We start from the raw sequence: 22,778 nt of genomic DNA, 5'->3' as shown, positions 1-22,778 counted from the left end.
TTTTTTTCTCTTCTCTTTCCCTTCTGTTGGCTTTTCAAGTTGCACTTAGCTGAGGGTGTTTGAAATGATTTTCTTTGAAAGCGTTTTGACATTGTTTTAATTGAATGAAGCTGCAGAACTGACATGATAGATCAATACAGAATGAGTTTTAATGTAAGGCATAGCACATTAACCTGGAAATTGTTTGCAATAGACAAAGCAGCTGCTATAATGCAGTTTTTTTCATTCCTGCTTAAAACATTTTGAGAAGAATGACCTTGACAATTCCAGTTGTGTTATAGTACCTATGGTATGCACTTCAGCACACCTCAACTATTTGTTGGCTCATAGGTACAGTAGTAGTTCGTTTTTTTAGGGTTAAGGGAATTTTATCTGTCATGGACTCTTATTTGTATTATCTGCTTTAAAAATAATTTTAATGTAAGTAATAGTTGTAAGAATTGAATTTTTTCACTATAGTCTTATGGCTATAGTTAAAGCAAAAGATACTTATTATGTCAAAAGAGTAGGATATGCCTTTTTTCCGTGGACACATGGTAGGGTAGACTAACTGGCTTGATAAATGATGTGGGTAAAGCTTCTTTAATTGTTAATCAACTTGCTAAAATGTTTTCATAGGGGCTGGGAAGATGGCTAAATAGGTAAAACGCTTGTTGTACAAGTATAAGGACCTAAGTTTGAACTCCCGGAACCAAGTACAGTTGTAGCAAAACCTCCTATCTTAGGGAGGTAGGAGGCAGAGACAGCGTCCTTTGACACTCAGAGGACAAGTCTCCTGGTATACAGAGTTTCAAACAGCAAAGATACCCTGTCTTAGTTTGGAAGATAACTGACACACAAAGTTGTCTTCTGACTTTTATATTTGACACTTTTATGCACACATATGATGTGCCTGTACATAAACACCTTCCCCCTACAAATGCACTCAGCTAGACAGGTAAAACAGGTTTCTGTTCAGCATGCATTCTCAGACGGTTTTCCTGTGTTTGATATGTAATTTTTTTAAAAAATAAGAACTTTTAAAGAACTTGCAAATTAAAAAATGCATATTCGAATTTAGCCAGCACCAAAGTGTATATCTCAGTAAACTTATATACAGTTAGAATACCCATTTTGAATCCATGGAGCACTTTCACATGATTGGGTCAAAGATCTGGTTAGTGTGCAGCTGTTATTGAGGAATATCTGGCAGAACTGCTGTTTTTCAGAAGGGCGTTTGCAGACTTTTGAGCAAGGAAAACTTGGCTCTCTTTCTTAGACTACTCACATCTGTTAAGTTACTTGTTAGCAACTCTTGAATACATGATTTGTGTTCAGTTTGAAATTGTAAGGCCATTCCCTGTTTCATTGAAGCATACCACAACTAAACAAAGTACGTGATGGAATAAGAAGGTGACGGTCTCTGTCCAGGTTGTTTTAGAGGAATAGGTATGGAGTATATAGTATATATGAAAATGAGGAACTTACAGGTGAGCAGGAAGGGCTTTCTGGGGATGAACTTGGGGCCACCTATGATTGATTTCTTGTGATGCATCTTCTCTTTCTACCACTACTCAGCTAATTCTGAATCTACTCAGATAAAGGACAGCGTTTAAAAAGTTATACAGAGCCACAGGCATTTAATGCCTACTGAGAGGGAAGAGAATCACTCTTTCCCAGATATGTTCCTTTTAATTAGCTACCCAATACCAATATTAAGGGGTCAACCCTGAAAAAGTACATGTGAGCACTAAATGGACCCAGCACAGAGAGCCAGGGGTTGGGGGGCCAGGAAGCCATGAATTTGAGAGTGGGGGCACACAGGAGTTGGGGTGATGATGTTCTTGTGAATTTAAAGGATTTAAAAGTTACAGTGGATTTTAAAGGATGCAGCTTCAAGGAAAGTGAGCAGGTATGTAACTTCCATGCTAATATGAAAAAGAAAATAAATGTATATCCTGGTATGTTAGTTTTCCCTTGCCATGATAAAGGGAGGCTAGGTAGAAAAGAAAAAGGAACACAGGAAGGTAAAATATATAGAAAGCATATATTAGTAAGAAAGTAGATAAAAACCATGTACTGCAAATGGGGTTAGTTAAAACACAAAGACTGATAGATTGAGAAAAAAATTCATTTGATAATTGATTATCCAGCACAAGAACAAGCAACAGGCCTAGTCATAGTAGACTTTACCTCATCTTTAATCACCACTTAATATCTTTAAAAGCGTGACTGGGAGCAATTATAGGTAAAGGGCTCACAAAAGCATATGGATCTGAGTTTGACTCTCTAACACCCTCATAAAAGCCACATGTGGTTAGACTGAGATAGTCAGATCCTGACCCATCAAGCCTAGGTGAATCCTTGAGCTTTGGATTCAGTGAGTGACCATGTCAGAGGAAATAAGGTAGAGAGCAATAGAGGATACCTAGTCTTGCTTCCACATGTGCATGTATAGGTGACTGCGCACGCGCGCACACACACACACACACACACACACACACACACACACACACACACACACAGAGTTTATTTTTAATTGACTATATCCTGTGTTAAACACATCTGAACAAATATTCAAAGTAAATAATTCTAGTGGGATTGGTCTCACTCAATGCGTACTCTAAAGGGTATCTAAAATATTAGTGAAATAATGCAGGAATGGAAGATGGCAAGGAATAGCTAAGATACTATTGATACACTCACCAATTAATCTAGAAGGATATAGCAAGAATAAATAGATTATATTGCATATGCCAGAAAGCTTTTGCTGAAGGGACCCTGTTATAGCTGTCTTGTATGAGGCTATGCCAGTGCCTGGCAAATACAGAAGTGGATGCTCACAGTCAGCTATTGGATGAAACACAGGGCCCCTAATGGAGAAGCTAGAGAAAGCACCCAAGGAGCTGAAGGGGTCTGCAACCCTATAGGTGGAACCACAATATGAACTAACCAGTAACTCCCAGAGCTCGTGTCTCTAGCTGCATATGTAGCAGAAGATGGCCTAGTTGGCCATCACTGGGAAGAGAGGTCCCTTGGTATTGCAAACTTTATATGCCCCAGTACAGGGGAAACACCAGAGCCAAGAAGCGGGAGTGGGTGGGTAGGGGAGCAGGGCGGGGGAGGGTATAGGGAACTTTCGGGATAGCATTTGAAATATATATAAAGAAAATATCTAATTTAAAAAAACCTAAATAATAAATAGATTAATGGAATAGCATACCTCAAACACTGATCTATGTGTACTTGTGCACAGTTCATGGCATGCTCTAAGAAGTGTGTTGTCTTGACATTTGTCGTGTGAACAGCACATAAAAAAGTATAGACCTAGATGATACAGGTTGGTTACTCATCAGATATGGAAAATTTAAGATGTGTGTGAGACTGATACAAGTGTAACATTGCATCATATTCACAGCAAACTAGTGTTTACCAGTTAGTAGATGTATGCCCTTCCTAGTGACCTTTAAAATTGTGTAAATCTGAATAATGGGAGTTTCTGTTAAAGTTGCTGAGACTTTATTTATACAATTACTTTTGTCATTGCCTTTTTCAAAGGAAGTGTAGATTCCTTTCCTAAACTTTTAGGACTATAAGTTAAAATAGGAGTGGAAAAAAGAAAATCAAATAAGGATGCATAAGATTAAGAAATGTCATTTTAAAAAGTATGCTGAAAAGAGTTGTATAATTAGCACTGGGTAGAATCCTAGTTTGAGTGGTAATGCACTAGCAGCATGTTAAATTGTCACTTAAACAGTTGTCTCTGAAGACAGAATTTTTCTTGCTATGAACATAAAACAGAACTCTATCCCAACTATTCTTATTAAAGGACTTTAATTTTGTAGAAAGGATTCATGATGTACATGGTACCCAGTGTTGTGTTAATTCTTTACTCTGGCTGGGATTCTCTGTTGATGGACAACTCAATAAAATGCCTTTATTTAGCTAGATCATCCTTTATAGTTTGCATTAATACATAATGAAAATTCTGTGTAAAACAATGATTTACATCCACTTGCCAAGAAATTAATGAGTTCTAGGTTTTACTTCTTGGTTCATGTTTAAAGGAGTCTGAGTGAACAAACGCATATGTATGCTTTCACATAACTTTGATGTAACTTTCATCAAGTGAATAATTTATATTATCTTTCCCCACAGTTTAATTTTGTTGGGAGAATCCTTGGACCTAGAGGACTTACAGCTAAACAACTTGAAGCAGAAACGGGATGTAAAATAATGGTCCGAGGCAAAGGCTCAATGAGGGATAAAAAGAAGGTAAGTCGTTGATTACAGTCCTATCTTCCTGTGAGTGATTTGTATTTTTGCCTGTCAGTAATTGTCTTAGGGTTTCTACTGCTGTGAGGAAGCACCATGACCAAAAAAAAAAAAAAAGAAGCTTGCACTTGTACAGGGCAGGGACCTGTAGAAAGAAACAGAGGCCATGGGGCTGTTCTGCTTACTGTCTGGCTCCCCATGGTTTGCTCAGCCTGCTTTCTAAGGAAATCCAGGGATGGTCCACCCACTGTGGATTGGGCCCTCTACCACCGAGAAAAATTCCTACCTCAACTGAGGCTCTTTCCTCTCTGATGACAAGTTTGTCTTGACACACAACATTAGCTAATACAATCAAGTTCCATATCTCGTAGATGTTAGGCATAACCCAAAATCTTTATGATTTTAAGTAAGAACTTTGGAACCATTTTAAGACATTATCCTAGTTTTTTGCTTATTATAATTCAAGAGCTGAAGTATCTGTCACTCCAGCATGATAACATGCTTTGCCACTTATAATTTAGAACCAGCTATAAGAATTTGACTACCATATTATATGTAAAGATATGGATCTAAAACTTGGGGAAGACTGTGGCATCTTGTTTTTGGGATGGAGGCTTGAGTTACACAGAACAAGTACTCTACCACAGAGTTACCATCACCAGATCTTTAGGTTTTAGATGGGATCTCTTTTACACATTTAAAGAAAATAATTTGAGATGATACCTTGATAAGTCACCCAGACTGACTTTTAAGCTTTTTATCATCTTTTTTTTTCCCCCTTTTTCGGATAGCTGAGGTTGTAGACATAAAACTGTGTTCAATTCCTAAAATGTTTCTTTCGATAAACCCTAAGTGCGATTGATCAGGTGAGTTGGGGTAGTTAGTTTTAGCAATATTTTTTTCTTGACTAAAAGTGGTTTTCTAGACATCTTACTTTAGTAAATGAATCTGCTCTTTAGTTTTAACTCCTACTGCCATTTCTACTTGATTATTGTTACTGCTACTATTACTGCTATTACTATTAATTATAATTATTTTGTGTGTATGATCAGGAAAGGGAGGGAAAGGAGAGAAAACATGTGGGGATTGTTTTGTCAGTTTAATCAATCCATTGATGCTGAACTATTTGTTTTAAATATTGTTAGGAAGATTTTAGTTGCTTTTCATCTGGAATATTGTAAGGTACATTGCTTTAAAATTTCCATCTTTGAAAAAAAAGATTTTAAATCCTATGAGTTTACTACTATTTATTAAAATTGTTACTCTTAAGGGTGATGTTTTTTTCTTTTTTTTTAAATAACTTTTTTTTTTTTAAGAGCTATCAGATGGTAAATCTGGGGTCAGTTTATGTTAGGAGACTTTATGGAATTTTCAGAAAACAACAACAACAAGCACAGCAAATGTGACTTTGTTGTGATGAGTGTGTTACCTGAGCCTCACAAGCTGACTTCAACTGCCCCTCTGTTTAGCACAGAGAATGAGTAGCTAGGAGATTTGTAGCAAAGTTGTTGATCATATCTTTAAATAGAATCTTTTATATAGTTTATAGGTATTTTTGTGGGAATTATGTTTTCCCTAGAATATTTTTAGATGTTGTACTGGCTGGTTTTGTGTCAACTTGACACAGCTGGAGTTATCACAGAGAAAGGAGCTTATATTGAGGAAATGTCTCCATGAGATCCTACTGTAAGGCATTTTCTCAATTAGTGATCAAGGGGGAAAGGCCACTTGTGGGTGGGACCATCTCTGGGCTGGTAGTCTTGGGTTCTATAAGAGAGCAGGTTGAGCAAGCCAGAGGAAGCAAGCCAGTAAGGAACATCCCTCCATGGCCTCTGCATCAGCTCCTGCTTCCTGACCTGCTTGAGTTCCAGTCCTGACTTCCTTGGTGATGAACAGCAGTATGGAAATGTAAGCCGAATAAACCCCTTCCTCCCCAACTTGCTTCTTGGTCATAATGTTTGTGCAGGAATAGAAACCCTGACTAAAACAGATGTATTTAATTTTTTTTAAATGAACATTTTAAACAAACATTCAGAAATAGGTGTGTTGTGATCTGAAATTTTAGCTTCCACGAGTGACGGACCATAGGGTGGTGACAGTAGCCTTGAACAGTACTGATACAGTTGCTTAAGAACATTGAATGCAAAGCTTTGACAATTTATACTGATCTTTACCAAAAAAGTAGTTTATATCCACTAGTTAAGAAATGTTGTTTCTTAAAGAAATTATTGCTACTCCTTTTTAAGTTGTTATTAATTTGGATTGAATTCATTAATGTAACTCTGGTCATATAATACTCAACAGGTGAGAATTAGAAATTTGGAATTGTGTTTTTGGATTTGAGCAAAGAATATTTTTTCCTGCCTTAGGCACAGCCGAATGATAGTGAGCATTACTCAGATTGCTTAGGTTAGAACCTTAATTCCGCCTTGTATAGCATTGTGGTGCAAAGCACTTAGAACAAGGCGATGAATATGAGCAAGTACTCAAAGGATAATGACAATAAATTTTGTTTTAAACTAGGCTAGAGGCAGTGTTTATGTAATATGAGAATACTACAATTATTTTACTTTTGTAAATGTTAGTATTTCCTGTTGTCTCGTTATTTTACTTCTGAGTATAACATGCCATTGTAGGATTTTTCTCTGTTGTTGGGAGATTCTAATTCTTAACCTTACTGGTAAACAGTTCCCACATTTTATTTTCTCCTGTTTATTGAGATACGAAACTTTTGAGATTATAAATGTTATATGTATATATATGTTGTATATATAATATGTATTATATATCACATATACCATACATATACAGGATAAACATATGTATATATTATACACATGTAGAAAACAATAGTAAAATAAATGAAAACACCCGAAAATGAATTGAGCTGCAGAATACATTTTCAGTGTTGTTAAAAATGCTAGATCGACCTGTTAACTTGAATTGCTTCTATGTGACTAATATTTTCCTACATCTTTGTTAATTGCTCTCTGCCTTAGGTATTTGTGTCAGAGTCTCTCATTTGAATTCTCCACCCTATATATTGATTCGTGGTCTCCCATTTGTTGGCAGAAGCTAGTACCTGAATAGCTCCAGGGATTCTCTGTGTCTTCATTTCATGTGTATTAGGATTATAGGTGGATCTTACACCCACACGACTTTTACATGGGTTCTGAAGATCCAAACTGTTTCTCCCTCTTGAATAGCTAGTATTTTACCCTCTGAGCCTTCCTCCCAACCCTGATGTGCTCCCTAGAGTGTTGATAATGAGGTGAGAAGGGAAGGTGTTTTCATTTGGTACTTGTCTGTTTGGTAAACAACATAAAGAACAGGTAAGTACTGGCATAAACAATAATATAATAAGAATGATAAATATGTTTTAATAGTTACAAAGGAAATTTGCCTAGCTTTATTCCTTTTATCTACATATGATAAAATACTAACAAAGCTAGAGAAACAACCTTAGTTTCCTTACTGCTTCATGTACTTTGAACAAAAATGTTCCGTTAAAAATACTGTCTGTTGACTGAATCCTTCACTAAACACAACACATACTGTCTTTTATAGACTTTACTTGCTATTTAGTAAATACTTGTCATTGAGTAAGCATTAGAAATAGACCCACAAATGATTAGCCCTGTAGTTCAAGTCATAAGAGAATAATGTGCCTCTCTTTGGCTCCCTGAAGAAGGTTTGACAAATAGTGATGATTGCATGCTCTATGTGCTTTTAATATTCCTGGAAGATAGATAGTAGCATGTAATTCTAAGATCCTCGTTTGAGTATGTGAGTTAATATGCCAATTTTATTTCCTTTTTCTTACTTTTCTAATAATTCATTATAATTGTTCTTACCAGCACTGATTTTTGTTTTGTTGTAAAATTCAAGTAGCCAGCAGGACTACTTAACAGAAACCATAGGCAGGAACTGATAGAACTTAGAATGCTCTCAGGAAAGTCTTGCCTGTCCTGGGCAGCATATGGATGGCAGTGTTTCTGTAGCTGAGCATGTTTGTGGTAACAGCATTGTTAGAAAATATGTTACAAGTGAAAAAATGAGCTACTTTGTGTTAATTTTGTCCTGTTTATTTTGTATACTTTGCATTAACTCGTTCTCTCAGTATTTGACACACATTTTTTCAACTAATCTTGGTTTTATCATTTGCATTTTGTATGTGAGAAAACTTTTGTCAGGGAGGTTGAATGGTTTGCCAGAAAAATGGTAGTCAGAACTTGAAACAAAGCCTGCATTGTGTCATTTGATGTCTCACATTTTACTCTAAGGCGTATCCAACAGTGACTGCCATACAAATGCTTCAACAAAGGAACTTAGGAAGCCAGTTGAACATTTTATTGAATTCTTTCTTGCTTTCTTACTTTTTCATAGGTGACAGTATTTTTCATACTGTCAGACCACTCAGTACCCCCGATATTAGGTGTCTAGGGAATTCTGACACCCATAATCAATAGTCACATCTTTAGGGAGCACTTACTGATATCTTATAATTTGCTTCAATTTGAGCACTATTTGGAGATTATATTAGATTTCAGAAGTTATAGGAGTGAACTCCACTGCAGAAACCAAGCACAGACCACCTTTGGTTTCTGTTGAGCTCTATGGCATGTTTCTAATCTCCCTCTCAAGTTGCTAGAGAGACCTACTTAGAATATCATTTTACCTAGGCTAGCTTGTTTGCTATTAAAAGATATTGAAGGGATACACATGAACAGCCATATAAAATGAGACACGGGGAAAGGTAGGCTTTCTTTTCTTCTGGGAGTGCCATGTTCCAGGGTTTTCTAGTTGTTGAGCTCCTTTTGGGTTTTTATGAGGCTTTTCTGGGGAAAAACAATTGGTGACATCATTGGCCAGTGGTGATAAGGTCATTTTTTTTAAATCAATCTTTCTCCCCTCTCCTCCTCCCCTCCCCTCCCCCACTACCCCTCTCTACCCCCCTCTCCCCCTCTCCCTCCCTCTCTCCCTCTCCTCTTGGTGGGAACATTTTTTTAGATTTCTACTATCAGTCTATAAATCTGTGGGTTCTTTCCTATTATAAACTGGAGGGAACGAAAAGTCCAAGCCTGTGAATTCCTGCCTTAAACCTCATCCTGTTTAGTCAAATCCTTCCATGATTGAGTGTTTATAGAGTTGATGAAGCTATGTTAGTTAAGTTTGTCCTACAGGAGTTTGCAAACTCAGCAGTCTTAGAGTCCTGCTCACTGTGAGGCTGTATGGTAGGTCTGCCTGTCCTCTAGGACTGCTAATAGTGGTGGCTCATAGCACCGGCCTGTATCACTGTGTGCAATACCTGACTCAGGCTGTGTGTCACCCTCAGGAGCTAGTGAGTGGCACTGTTCTATCTCATAGGATTTGAGGTTTAAAGGGATATAGTAATGTATTAATTTCCCTGTATTGAGCAAAATACTGCTCTAAATAGAAGACCATCTATCTCCTTGGGCAAATTCATCTGCACCATGCCATTTTCTTTGGAATGTGGGCTTTCAAGTCAAAATCCACACAAAACTGGTACAAGCTTTAATTTTTAAAGTTAACCTTAGCTTTTTTTTTTAAATGTGTATTTGACTATTTTGTTTTTTGTAGAGCTGTGCTTTTAAAAAAACAAAAAAACAAAAAAAACCTAAGGAAGTAGAGTATTTTGTGTGACTATGACAGGGGTATATTATGTAATAGAAAACATAGTATGATTTTTGAATTTTCTCTCAAAGTGTTTAGTATAACATAAGATCATTTTAAGATAACATTCTTAAATAGTCATATACATCTCAAATGAAATATTTTCTTACATAAGCAATTTATTAGATTCACTAACTTTCTTCTGCTTTTTATTTAACTTGTTTTGTAAATATATAATACTGTATGAGAATTGGAAAGTGCCATATGAACTTGAGTCATTGTTGCTAAGATTTGCAACCTGAATTCGGTCTCCGGGACTCTTATGGTGAAAGAAAGAACTGATTCTGACCTCCACATAATGGGCACATTTATAACACATATAAACAAAAGCACTAAATATAATTAAAAACCAAAACCATTATTCTAAAAACTGTTTCTGACAGTTTGAGATGTTTTCTGGATTGTTCAAATAATTGTTCATATGTACATATCTTTTATAGACAGTAAAGTGAATCATGGTAATTCATAGTTTTAGATTTCTCTGCAGTGTTATAATCTGTCCTTGGGTATTTTACCAAGTAGTTGAGCTATATGCTGAGGGATGTGAAAATACCCCTATATGAAATTCCAAGTAATATTAACAGTATGCACAATCTAAAATTTCCTCCATTTTTAGAGGTCTAAGGGTTGAGGGGTCCCCCCCCATCCATTTATTTATTTATTTATTTAAAACCTTTTTTTAAAATGAAGTTATAATTATTTCAACATTTTGAAAGAGATAAATTAGTTTAGTTTGGGATTACTATATTCCATTAGTTCTCAAGAACTCTTAAGGATTTTGCTAGTTAACATTTTCATGATGGATTAACATTTGTCTCTATCTCAATGGCGTTAACATCTAGTGGCACAATTATCTAACACAAAGACAGCTCCAAAGAACTTGTTTTATTGATTCTGTTGGATACTCAGTTCTTGGTAAATTATACCTTAAGCACAGATATGAATTTTTTTAAACCTCTTTTTATTGTGGAAAAAATTGAAACAGCAGGACAATCAGCTGCCTAATGGACTGTTATTTGTCTACCAACCACCACTACTTCTTTCAGGAGGGCACTTCTCATTCATTGCCTTTCTTATTTCTCCCCACTGCATGTTAGCTTATTTGAGTAGTAAATTCTGGACATACAGTTTTAACTTTAAATATTGTATTAGGTAGCTCTAAAATAGACTCAATAATAGTAATATGTTAATTTTCTTTATATCACCAAATATGTACTCAATACTCAAAGTTCATGTCCCATGAATGTTCTTTTTTAAATGCTTGTTGAAGTTATACTCAGGGTTAGGTATGTTACCATACCCTTTTAACACAGCAGCATTACACAGGCAGTGAGGCATGCAGGTCTCTCAATTTGAGGGCAGTCTGGTCTGCACAGTGAGATCCTATTTCAAACAATCAATCCCCCCACAAATCCATAAATCACACGCATTTCAATGCCATCTGCATTATGATTGATTGATAGAGCCCTTAAGCTAGTATTTCTCAACTTAATGGGTTTTGACCTTTTTGGCAAACCTCTATCTCCAAATATGTTACAAATCATAACAGTAGCAAAATTATAGTTTTGAAGTAGTAAAGAAATAATATCATGGTCGGGGGTCACCACAACATGAGGAACTGTATTAAAGGGCTACAGTGCCAGGAAGGTCGAGAAACACTGTCTTAAGCCATTCCTTCACTCAGCCCCATTTTCCCTTCCTGCTGTTTATAAAAAGACCTTATAAAAAGGACCTTGCATTTTAAAATCATTTATTTGATTTATTGGAGTGCTGCTGGGGAATGTACCCAAGATGTCTTATCTACCACCAAGCTATACTTGATTTCGAATTCTTTTAAAAGCAGAAATGGGGTGAAATCTTAACTGAGAAGGGTGAGTGAGACAGATAAGAAGGTAATGGTATAGTTTCTTAGAGTGAGTGGCAGGTGGAGCACGGAGGAGGAAGGAACAGGGCCTTTATGCGAAGGACTGTTAATTTGTTCTGAGATTTTGATGGCTGGATACATTTTCATGGTAGCATTTTACATAGCTGTCACACATATTTCTTGGATATTTATAGTGAGAAGAGTGTAGTCATTAAGATCTTTACTAGTCTTCATTTTTGTTCCATATATTGTTCCATAAGTCTGATTTCTCTATGATGTAAGCAAGTACTGATTTATTTTTTCAATTTTTTTACTTTTTGCAAAACAGGTCCTATTTTTTACTAGCAAGATAAGAGTTTTTATGTTAAAAGTTTGAAGAAAGCTCTTACATAGTGAATTGGTTCTCAGAAACTCTCTAAAGGTGAAGAACAAGGCTTGCTTTTCTTTTCCTTACCACTGTGAATGCATATTAACAGTTGTGATGTGTTTCGGTTCATTGTATGTTGTTTTTTTCCCCTCCTTAATGTAAAATGATGATTCATTTGTCCCATGCTAAGATAAAACAATCTTGGTAACAGGAAAAACAGCACTGCTGCTGATGTTGACAATGAAAGCAATTTTACCCCGTTATTCTTTTTAGGATATATCTGACTATATGTATAAATCAGTATCCTTTAAAATACTCAGAATAGTAGTAGTTAGTAACATCATGTACGTCCACAGAGAAATTTATTTGTTGTACTTGGTTTCATGTTTTAGGAATTGCTTAAGCTAGTGTCTTGATTTATGCTTTAAAATACTCAATGTGCTTTCAAAATCAAATCTGTTGGGAAATTTTAAGAGAAATTTTGCTTTTATCCTATTTACCTGTTGTTTTTTTTTTTTTTCTTTTAGCATTGGGCAGATTTTCACATTTGAATTTTTCTTTTCTTTTGTAAAAATTTTGATTACATGCATGGGGTGGGGTATAGGCACCATGTTCCTGTGGTGGTCTGAGGACATCTTGCTGGACTTGTTTCCTAGAGAGTGAGCCCAGGTTCCCAGGCTTGGCAGCAGGTCCTTTCTCCACTGAGCCGCCCCCTTACTAGCCTAGTCCTTTCGTCCTCCTCCTTGTCCTGGGTGTAGTTACGGAACGGTCACACATGAGCCCAGGTGTTTAATTTTCTACCTGTTCTATAGATTACAATATACTCAGTATTTTCTACACCTTACTTTGTTACGATAAGTTTAACTTCACACCATTGTTTGACAGCATTTAAAAGGAACACATCTATATAGATAGCAGTTTCTTTTAATAACTACATCAGATTCACTTGTGGTATGTCACCACTCAGTTACATCCAATCTCCTACAGTTATAGATACAAACAATGGTCTAGTGTATGTCTTTTGTGCTTGTCTTATATTCAGAAAATAATTATAAAAGGACATTTTGATATATATTATATATTTGATATCTCTCTCTCTCTATATATATATATATATACATACATATATATATCTCCATTGCATCAGCAACAGAATTAAATTTCTGTGTGTTATTAGGAGACTTAGCATCTTTTTCAGGCATCAGGGAAAAGCTAATTATATATAATTATGCCTTAGATTGGGTAAGTTTTGACTTTTTCAGAGAATTCTTAGTTAAAAAAGGCTGTATCTTCTTTTGTGTTTTATATTCCTTATTCCTGCCTTATCATACCACAAGCCACCCGCTCCTTTATTGGTTACTTCTTTTTTGGTTACTTTTTAAAAGTAATACTTTATGCTATTTTGGGGACAATTATAACTTGGTCTTATTGGCTCTAAATTATCCTTTTCTTAGCCTAGTTCTTTTACCACATCCCATTTGCACTTTAATATCACTCTTTAAAAACTGTATTTTTATATTATATATTATATGCATGAATGTTTTGCCTTCATGTATGTCTGTGCACCTTGTGTGAGCGTGGTATAAAAATCAGAGGGTGTGTCAGATTCTCAAACTGGAGTTTTGGGACCATCGTGAGTCTCCAGGTAAGTGCTGAGAATTGAGCTCAAGTCCTCTGGAAAAACAGCAAATGCTCTTTTTTTTGTTTTTTGTTTTTTTTTTTTGTTTTTTTCTCTTGAGACAGGGTTTCTCTGTGTAGCCCTGGCTGTCTTGGAACTCACTTTGTAGACCAGGCTGGCCTTGAACTGTCTGCCTCTGACTCCCAAGTGCTGAGATTAAAGGTGTGCACCACCATATGCTCTTAACCACCTAGCCCTTCCCCCTTTTAAATGACTCACTGAGGTGAATTAGTGTTGCCTACATATCATGGATGTGGTTTCATCCACAGGTGTATGGGCAACCTAACCAGTGGGCCAAATTTCTCATTTATTGATTTGTGTGTGTGTGTGTGTGTGTGTGTGTGTGTGTGTGTATATAGCTCTCTGTAGTGCTGATTGTCCTTGAACTCACAGATCCACCCACCAGTGCCTCCTCACCACACTGGGCCTGTTGATAATTTTGACAAGATGAATTAGTGAGTGGGAAAAGTTAAAGGATTTTTCTCATTTAAGTGGGTTTGTAAGTCAAATATGCTTGAATAGTAGTATTCAGCTATGACAACATCAGTTGCTATAGAACTGAGGCTGTCCAATTCTACTGCTACCTAATTTGGCTTAGAAAGAAACTGATTAGGCTTGTTAGTCTTAACCATCTTTATGGTAAAAATTGACATTTCATTTCTGTTCATAATGCTATAGATGATTGTTACTTCGTATTACCTCTTGTAGTTAATACCATCTTTTTAAAATTATTTAAACAAATTTTTATTAGATATTTTATTCATTTACATTTCAAATGCTATCTTGAAAGTCCCCTATACCCTCCCCCCGTCCTGCTCTCCTACCCACACACTCCCACTTCTTGGCCCTGGCATTCCCCTGTACTGGGGCATATAAAGTTTGCAATACCAAGGGGCCTCGCTGACATATGCAGCTAGAGACACGAGCTCTGGGGGTACTGGTTAGTTCATATTGCTGTTCCTCCTATAGGGTTGCAGACCCTTCAGCTCCTTGGGTGCTTTCTCTAGCTCCTCCATTGGGGACCCTGTGTTCCGTCCAATAGATGACTGTGAACATCCACTTCTGTATTTGCCAGGCACTGGCATAGCCTCACAAGAGACAGCTATATCAGGGTCCTGTCAGCAAAATTTTGCAGGCATATGCAATAGTGTCTGTCTGTGTTTGATGGTTGATTATGGTGTGGATCCCCGGATGGAGCACTCTCTGCATGGTCCTTCCTTCCATCTCAGCTCCAAACTTTGTCTCTGTAACTCCTTACATGGGTATTTTATTCCTCATTCTAAGGAGGGACGAAGTATTCACACTTTGGTCTTCCTTCTTCTTGATTTTCATGTGTTTTGCAAATTGTATCTTGGGTATTTTAAGTTTCTGGGCTAATATCCACTTATCAGTGAGTGCATATCATGTGAGTTCTTTTGTGATTGGGTTACCTCACTCATAATTATATCCTCCAGATCCATCCATTTGCCTAAGAATTTCATAAATCCATTGTTTTTAATAGCTTCATAGTACTCCATTGTGTAAATGTACCACGTTTTCTGTATCCATAACTCTGATGAGGGACATCTGGGTTCTTTCCAGCTTGTGGCTATTATAAATAAGGCTGCTATGAACATAGTGGAGCATGTGTCCTTCTTATCTGTTGGGACATCTTCTGGATATATGCCCAGAAGAGGTATTGCTGGATCCTCCGGTAGTACTATGTCCAATTTTCTAAGGAACCGCCAGACTGATTTCCAGAGTGGTTGTATAAGCTTGCTATCCCACCAACAATGGAGGAGTGTTCCTCTTTCTCCACATCCTCGCCAGCATCTGCTGTCACCTGAATTTTTGATCTTAGCCATTCTGACTGGTGTGAGGTGGAATCTCAGGGTTGTTTTGATTTGCATTTCCCTGATGATTAAGGATGTTGAACATTTTTTCAGGTGCTTCTCTGCCATTCGGTATTCCAAAGGTGAGAATTCTTTGTTCAGTTCTGAGCCCCATTTTTTAATGGGGTTATTTGATTTTCTGAAGTCCACCTTCTTGAGTTCTTTATATATGTTGGATATTAGTCCCCTATCTGATTTAGGATAGGTAAAGATCCTTTCCCAATCTGTTGGTAGTCTTTTTGTCTTATTGACGGTGTCTTTTGCCTTGCAGAAACTTTGGAGTTTCATTAGGTCCCATTTGTCAATTCTCGATCTTACAGCACAAGCCATTGTTGTTCTGTTCAGGAATTTTTCCCCTGTGCCCATATCTTCAAGGCTTTTCCCCACTTTCTCCTCTATAAGTTTCAGTGTCTCTGGTTTTATGTGAAGTTCCTTGATCCACTTAGATTTGACCTTAGTACAAGGAGATAAGTATGGATCGATTCGCATTCTTCTACACGATAACAACCAGTTGTGCCAGCACCAATTGTTGAAAATGCTGTCTTTCTTCCACTGGATGGTTTTAGCTCCCCTGTCGAAGATCAAGTGACCATAGGTGTGTGTGTTCATTTCTGGGTCTTCAATTCTATTCCATTGTTCTACCTGTCTGTTGCTGTACTAGTACCATGCAGTTTTTATCACAATTGCTATGTAGTACAGCTTGAGGTGCTTTCCCCAGAGGTTCTTCTATTGTTGAGAATAGTTTTTGCTATCCTAGGTTTTTTGTTATTCCAGATGAAATTGGAATTCAAATTGCAATTTGCCGTTTCTAACTTGGTGAAGAATTGAGTTGGAATTTTAATGGAGATTGCATTGCATCTGTAGATTGCTTTTGGCAGGATAGCCATTTTTACTATATTAATCTTGCCAATCCATGAACATGGGAGATCTTTCCATCTTCTGAGATCTTCTTTGATTTCTTTCTACAGAGACTTGAAGGTCTTATTATGCAGATCTTTCACTTCCTTAATTAGAGTCACACCAAGGTATTTTATATTATTTTTAACAATTGTGAAAGGTGTTGTTTCCCTAATTTTTTTCTCAATCTGTTTATCCTTTGTGTAGAGAAAGACCACTGATTTGTTTGAGTTAATTTTATATTTAGCTATTTCACTAAAGCTGTTTATTAGGTTTAGGAGTTTTCTGGTGGTATTTTTTGGGATATGTATGTATGTATGTATGTATGTATGTATGTATGTATTATCATATCATCTGCAAATAGTGATATTTTGACTTCTTCCTTTCCAATTTGTTTGCCCTTGACCTCCTTTTGTTGTCTAATTGCTCTGGCTAGGACTTCAAGTACTATATTGAATGTAGGGAGAAAGTGGGCAGCCTTGTCTAGTCCCTGAATTTAGTGGGATCGCTTCAAGTTTCTCTCCATTTAGTTTCATATTGGCTACTGGTTTGCTGTATATTGCTTTTATTTTGTTTAGGTATGGGCCTTGAATTCCTGATCTTTCCAAGACTTTTATCGTGGATAGGTGTTAGATTTTGTGAAACACTTTCTCAGCATCTAATGAGATGATCATGTGGTTTTTGTCTTTGAGTTTGTTTATATAGTGGATAACATTGATGGATTTCCGTATATTAAACCATCCCAGTATCCCTGGGAAGAAGCGTATTTGACCATGATGGATGATTGTTTTGATGTGTCTTGGATTTGGTTTTCGAGGATTTCATTGAGTATTTTTGCATCGATGTTCATAAGGTAAATTGGTTTGAAGTTCTCTATCTTTGTTGGGTTTTTATATGGTTTAGGTATCAGAGTAATTGTGGCTTTATAGAATGAATTGGGTAGAGTACCTTTTGTTTTTATTTTTTGGAATAGTTTGAGGAAAATTGGAATTAGGTCTTCTTTGAAGGTCTGATAGAACTCTGTACTAATGGTATCTGGTCCTGAGCTTTTTTTTGGTTGGGAGACTATTAATGACTGCTTCTATTTCTTTAGGGGATATGGGACTGTTTAGATCATTAATCTGATCCTGATTTAACTTTGGTACCTTGTGTCTGTCTAGAAAATTGTCCATTTCATCCAGGTTTTCCAGTTTTGTTGAGTAATACTATTCTAAGACTTTTACCTTAAAATAGCTTTGCCAATGGGCTGGGTGGTTATTGACAGTTAGTAAAGATATCAGTGTGGCTTCACAGTGCTCGTAGAGTATGCTGTTCAAATCCAAGAACCAGTGAGTTTTCTCATAGGTTGAGGGTTTTTATGGATATTAGATAATGAATTTCCAGAAATTAGAAACAAGATTGACTGGGTGTAGGTGAGGTGCTTCATCTGCCACAGTAAAAGGTTTGAGATACAGTTGGAGAAGTTGTATTAGCATTGAAGACAAAGTTGGATGCTATGTTAAAATTTACTTTCCTTTTGGAAGCAGTTGTTTAATGTTATATTATTTTTAAGAAAATAACTTGACACCATTGAAAGATTGGCTGAAGAGGCAATTCACAAATGCTAGTGAAGCCTCAGATAGCCCACTTAGAAATGCTATTCTTAGAATAAAGTAAGATTCATGTCTTTCAATAGTCAGTTCTTTGATCCTTTTTTAGTTGTCTCATAATTGATACATTTACGAGGTACAGTATGGTATTTTAATATGTGTGTACAATTTGTAGCCATCCAATCAGCACCATGTTTCTTTGTGTTAAAGAAAATATGCTTAACCTGTTCAGAAATTTCCCTAGCAACTTTCCTCACAATAGCTCCATATTGGAAATAACCCAGATGTAATCTTGCAAGTGGATGCTTAAACTCTGGTGCACCCATGCCATGGAGCAACCTACTGCCACACATAAAAACACAGAGTGAGAATGGAGATAATTATGCATGTAGAAAAGCTGTGCTTACTGCATGGTTCTTTTAGATGACATTCCTGACATGGAATGAAATGTTTTTAGTCATGAAGGAGGCTCAGGATTTTTTTTGCTGGGATGATTCTATAATGTAATTAGAGTGAGATTGCTATTTTTAGAATGATTTTATAATGTCTTTTTTTTTTAAATGTTAACAGTGGTAAGAAAGTTTTGTTGTTATTGTTATTGTTGTTTTAACTCAAACTCACTGTTATTCCCTAAGAATTAAATGTGATTACCTAAGCATTGCAAAACTAAAATTAAAATCTTTCATCCAGTTTAAAAAAAAAGAAAGAAAGAGAAAAGAAACATTCAGGATTGTCTGTCTCAGCAGTCGTCTGGCCTTAATATCAATAACACTTTAAATTAAAATAACACATCTCCGTGCTTCAGTGTCTTTTGCCATAGTCCACAATGCCAGTGTATTAAAGGTGTCTCTGTAGTTGACTTACTTATGCACTGGCTAGTTTTATGTCAGCTTGACACAAGCTGGAGTTACCTGAAAGGAGGGAACCTTAGTTGAGGAATGCCTCCATAAGATCCAGATGTAGAGCATTGTCTTAAGTACTGATTGATGGAAGAAGACCCAGCCCATTGTGGATGGTGCCATCCCTAGGGTGGTGGTCCTGGGTTCTCGTAAGAATGCAGGCTGAGCAAGCCATGGCAAGCAAGCCTATAAGCAGCACTTCTCAATGGTTTCCGCATCAGCTCCTGCTTCCAGGTTCCTGGCCTCCTTGCTTTCAACTATTATATGGAACTGTGATTGAAATAAATCCTTTCCTCCCCCAAGTTGCTTTATGTCATGGTGTTTCATTGCACCAATAGTAACTCTTAAGACATTTCCATCCTATAATTTTGATCAAGCGAAGACATGATGTCTTCTTGAGCTTTAGAAGTGGTTTTATTTTAAAGCAGGAAGAAGCCTACTGTATTAGTTCCTTTTAAATTCCTGTATTCAGATAACAGACAAATGTGACTTTAAGAAAGGAAAATCTATTGGTCAGGGGATACAGTCTTATCATAGCATCCATCTTGGAAAATTCCAGGTCTGGCTTGCTCTCCACATTTCTTCCAAAGAATAAACAGAGAGGTCAGATGAAAGAGGACTAGGTACCACTCCTAAACCTACGACCTCAGTAGTCTGTGCCATTTATACCTCACCTCCTACAGGTTCCAGATCCTCCCCAAACAGTGTTAACAGGTGGAGGCGTAAGCAAGTGTTCATACATGAACCTATGGGAGATATTTCAGATTGAGACCTTAACATTTATTCTTCTGCAAAAGACTAAATCAATTCTCTTCAAAGCATCTATGGTTTTAAAAATACTCTTAGGAAAAATCAAACTCACTGGAGACAGTCTCTTTGTTAAATGCAGTAAAATTAGCTCTCAGAGAAATGGATTTTTAAAGACAGTTTAACCTTATTTTAACTTCGTCAGCAGATAAAATTAGCCAATTGGAAATTGGTAAAAGTTTTGTAAGCGTGCGTGACTTAACCTGTTTACAGGCTATAGTATAACTTTTGGCATGGTCTGCTAGTATTTCAAGGCTGTCAACTAGTTCTTATGCGGCCTGTTTGCTTCTTTTTTTCCCCTCATATATGTTTCAAAAATAGAAAGTACTTTAGAATATTGACTAGGTTATTTAGCTCCATTTCTGTTTATATGTTATAAGGACTCTGAGGATTTTAAATAATTATTTTACTTTGATGTACAATCCTTAAAAGTGTGAGACAGTTTTTAAGGAGTAAAAAGATGAACCCAAACAGAATTTCCTTTGTTTATTAAAATGAAGTAACATTTTAAGTAACCTGTGAACTTAAATTACGCTGCCATGGGTCTAATTGCAGGATGAGTTGATTGTCCGTGTCTAGTGAAGTCAGGCATGAGCCTCAGTGAAGTCCATTTCATCACTAGTTGCTCTTAATGAGCCTTTAAACATTAAAGCTTGAGTGCATTACCGTTAGTTAAGGAATATTTGAAGACCATTGTAGTTTGGGTATATATGGCACTTTTTCTTTCTACAACGCCCTGTTTAGTAGTGACAGAACAGATAGGAAAGTGCCACTTGTCTATATCTTGTGCTGTATATTGCTTGATCTTCCTAGCCATAATATTGCAACGAAGAATATCAGTTATAAAACATCTTCAGCTATGTTAACAGCATATTGTTAGGTAATTTCATGAATCTGCTGAGCTACTCAGTCTACCCTAGTAATTGTATTTTATATTTTTTATTTAGTCCTTTAGCTGTGCAATACTTCTGTCACAATTTCCTGTTGCTCTTCTATTTTAAAATGACCTTTAAGACAGATCAAATTATGTCTGTCCGTCCGTCTGTCTTGTTGGTCTGTCTGCCTGTCTATCTAGGGACTTGAGAGAGAGTTCATCAGTTAAGAGCACCTACAGATGCTGTAGAGGACCCTACTTCAGTTCCTAGTGCCCATGTTGTATGGCTCACAAACTCCAGGGTATTTAATGCCCTTCCTTTTCTGGACCCCATAGATGTCAATACTCTTGTGTATATAGTGATGCACACATAGATACTCAAACACACACACAGAGAGAACTTAAAAATAATGAAAAAGAATTTAAAAAGGTACTCTTATCCAATTCCAAGATTTCATATTGTGTTAGGCCCTTACTCAGTAGACTTTCTGGATTCAGGTTTCTCTCTCTCTCTCTCTCTCTCTCTCTCTCTCTCTCTCATTGTATTTCTTCCCTCAGCCCAGTTCAATCCACATCACAAACAGCATTTGTGTGCTGCATCCTTTAGCTTCCTACTTAAAATAGGCTATTGGTCTTCATTCTAAATGATTTGATAATTTTTCTATTTTCTTGTGATTAAAATTCAAGCCAACTGTTTTGGCAAGAATATTTTTTAAAGTGATTTTTTTCCCCCTTTCATTAGTATCATTTAGCAGTTAAAAGGGTAGGTTTGGCTCTTTTTTTCTTTTTTGTTTTCTTTTTTTGGTGGTTAATATTTTGGTCAGTTGGTTAAGAATTTTGCTTGCTGTATTTTTTCCATATAGCACAAGATTTTAAATTTATAGCTAAGGATAGGCTATTTCTTTTCCTTTCCAACACTTGCCTGATGGTTTCAGGATTGGTTAATGACTTGTGCCCAATTTTTGATGTTTTTGTAATTCCACTTATACTTTCTAGTTAATGATATCACTTTCTGATAGGCCAAAATATTTTTCTATAACCTCTATTTTTTTTTTTTTTTTTTTTTTAGCTTAGAATCTGTATCCTTTATCTAATTTCTCCCAGTATCAGGTCTGCTTACTTGATTTACTTTATAAGGTAGAATGGTGTAAATTCTATTTTTTTTGTTTATTTGTTTGGTTTTTTTTTGTTGTTGTTGTTTTTTTGAGACAGGGTTTCTCTGTGTAGCCCTGGCTGTCCTGGAACTCACTTTGTAGACCAGGCTGGCCTCGAACTCAGAAATCCACCTGCCTCTGCCTCCCAAGTCCTGGGATTAAAGGCATGTGCCACCACTGCCCAGCTGTAAATTCTATTCTTATGTACTTAATTACTTTTGCCCTGTTTTAATGACAGACCTTTTGAATTGTTTTTATAGTGGTATAGTTTACTTGTTTCAATATGAGATAAATTATGAAGTTGACTTGGAAAGTTCTTAGTGAAATTTTTTATTAACTTATTTATTGTTTTTATTCTATAGCTACTGAGTATTGAGTTGAGGTAGGTGCTTACTGTCTTGGAATTTACTTAAGTAGTTTTGTTTCACCTAGCTTTGCTACATTTACATCCCATTTATATTGGGGGAATAAAAGACATGATTTGTTTTCAAACAATATTTCTGTCATTCCATTTCATTTTTATAGCTTGTTTATATATACATATATATATATATACACACACACATATATGTATACACATACACACGTGTGTGTGTGTGTGTGTGTATCATTATAGGTTTGAGGGGATAGAAGGGTGATTTTACATCTCAATTTGCCCAAAATATCCTAAGCTGCATCCCTGCTCTGATGTAATTACCATTAGCTTTTCTCATCATGCCCAGAGCACTGGAATCTGAATGACCTTATACAGATACTCACTAATTTAACCTATTAAGTTTAGAAACAGATACTTACCATTTCATCAGTTAATGGGATTAGCTAAAACCATA

The 22,778-nt window shown here is 36.3% G+C and overlaps 1 protein-coding gene across 9 annotated transcripts in view; it reads left to right on the top strand.

The window, feature by feature from the left end:
• Qk (quaking) overlaps window positions 1-22,778 on the top strand; it is a 112,891-nt gene that overhangs the window by 41,161 nt on the left and 48,952 nt on the right. For all 9 annotated transcript variants that reach the window (XR_385170.3, XR_385169.3, XR_385168.3 and 6 more), the window contains exon 3: window positions 4,138-4,254. Coding sequence is in view for 5 of the 9 variants with exons in the window: in NM_001159517.1 (NP_001152989.1) it covers window positions 4,138-4,254 (117 nt within the window). In the remaining 4 variants the exon portion in view is untranslated. The remainder of the gene's footprint in view (window positions 1-4,137; window positions 4,255-22,778) is intronic.

This window comes from Mus musculus, chromosome 17 (genome assembly GCF_000001635.26).
Source record: "Mus musculus strain C57BL/6J chromosome 17, GRCm38.p6 C57BL/6J".
NCBI classification, from domain to species: Eukaryota; Metazoa; Chordata; class Mammalia; order Rodentia; family Muridae; genus Mus; species Mus musculus.
The sequence above is the reverse complement of the archived record's forward strand: the minus strand, read 5'-3'. Positions and strand labels throughout refer to the sequence as shown.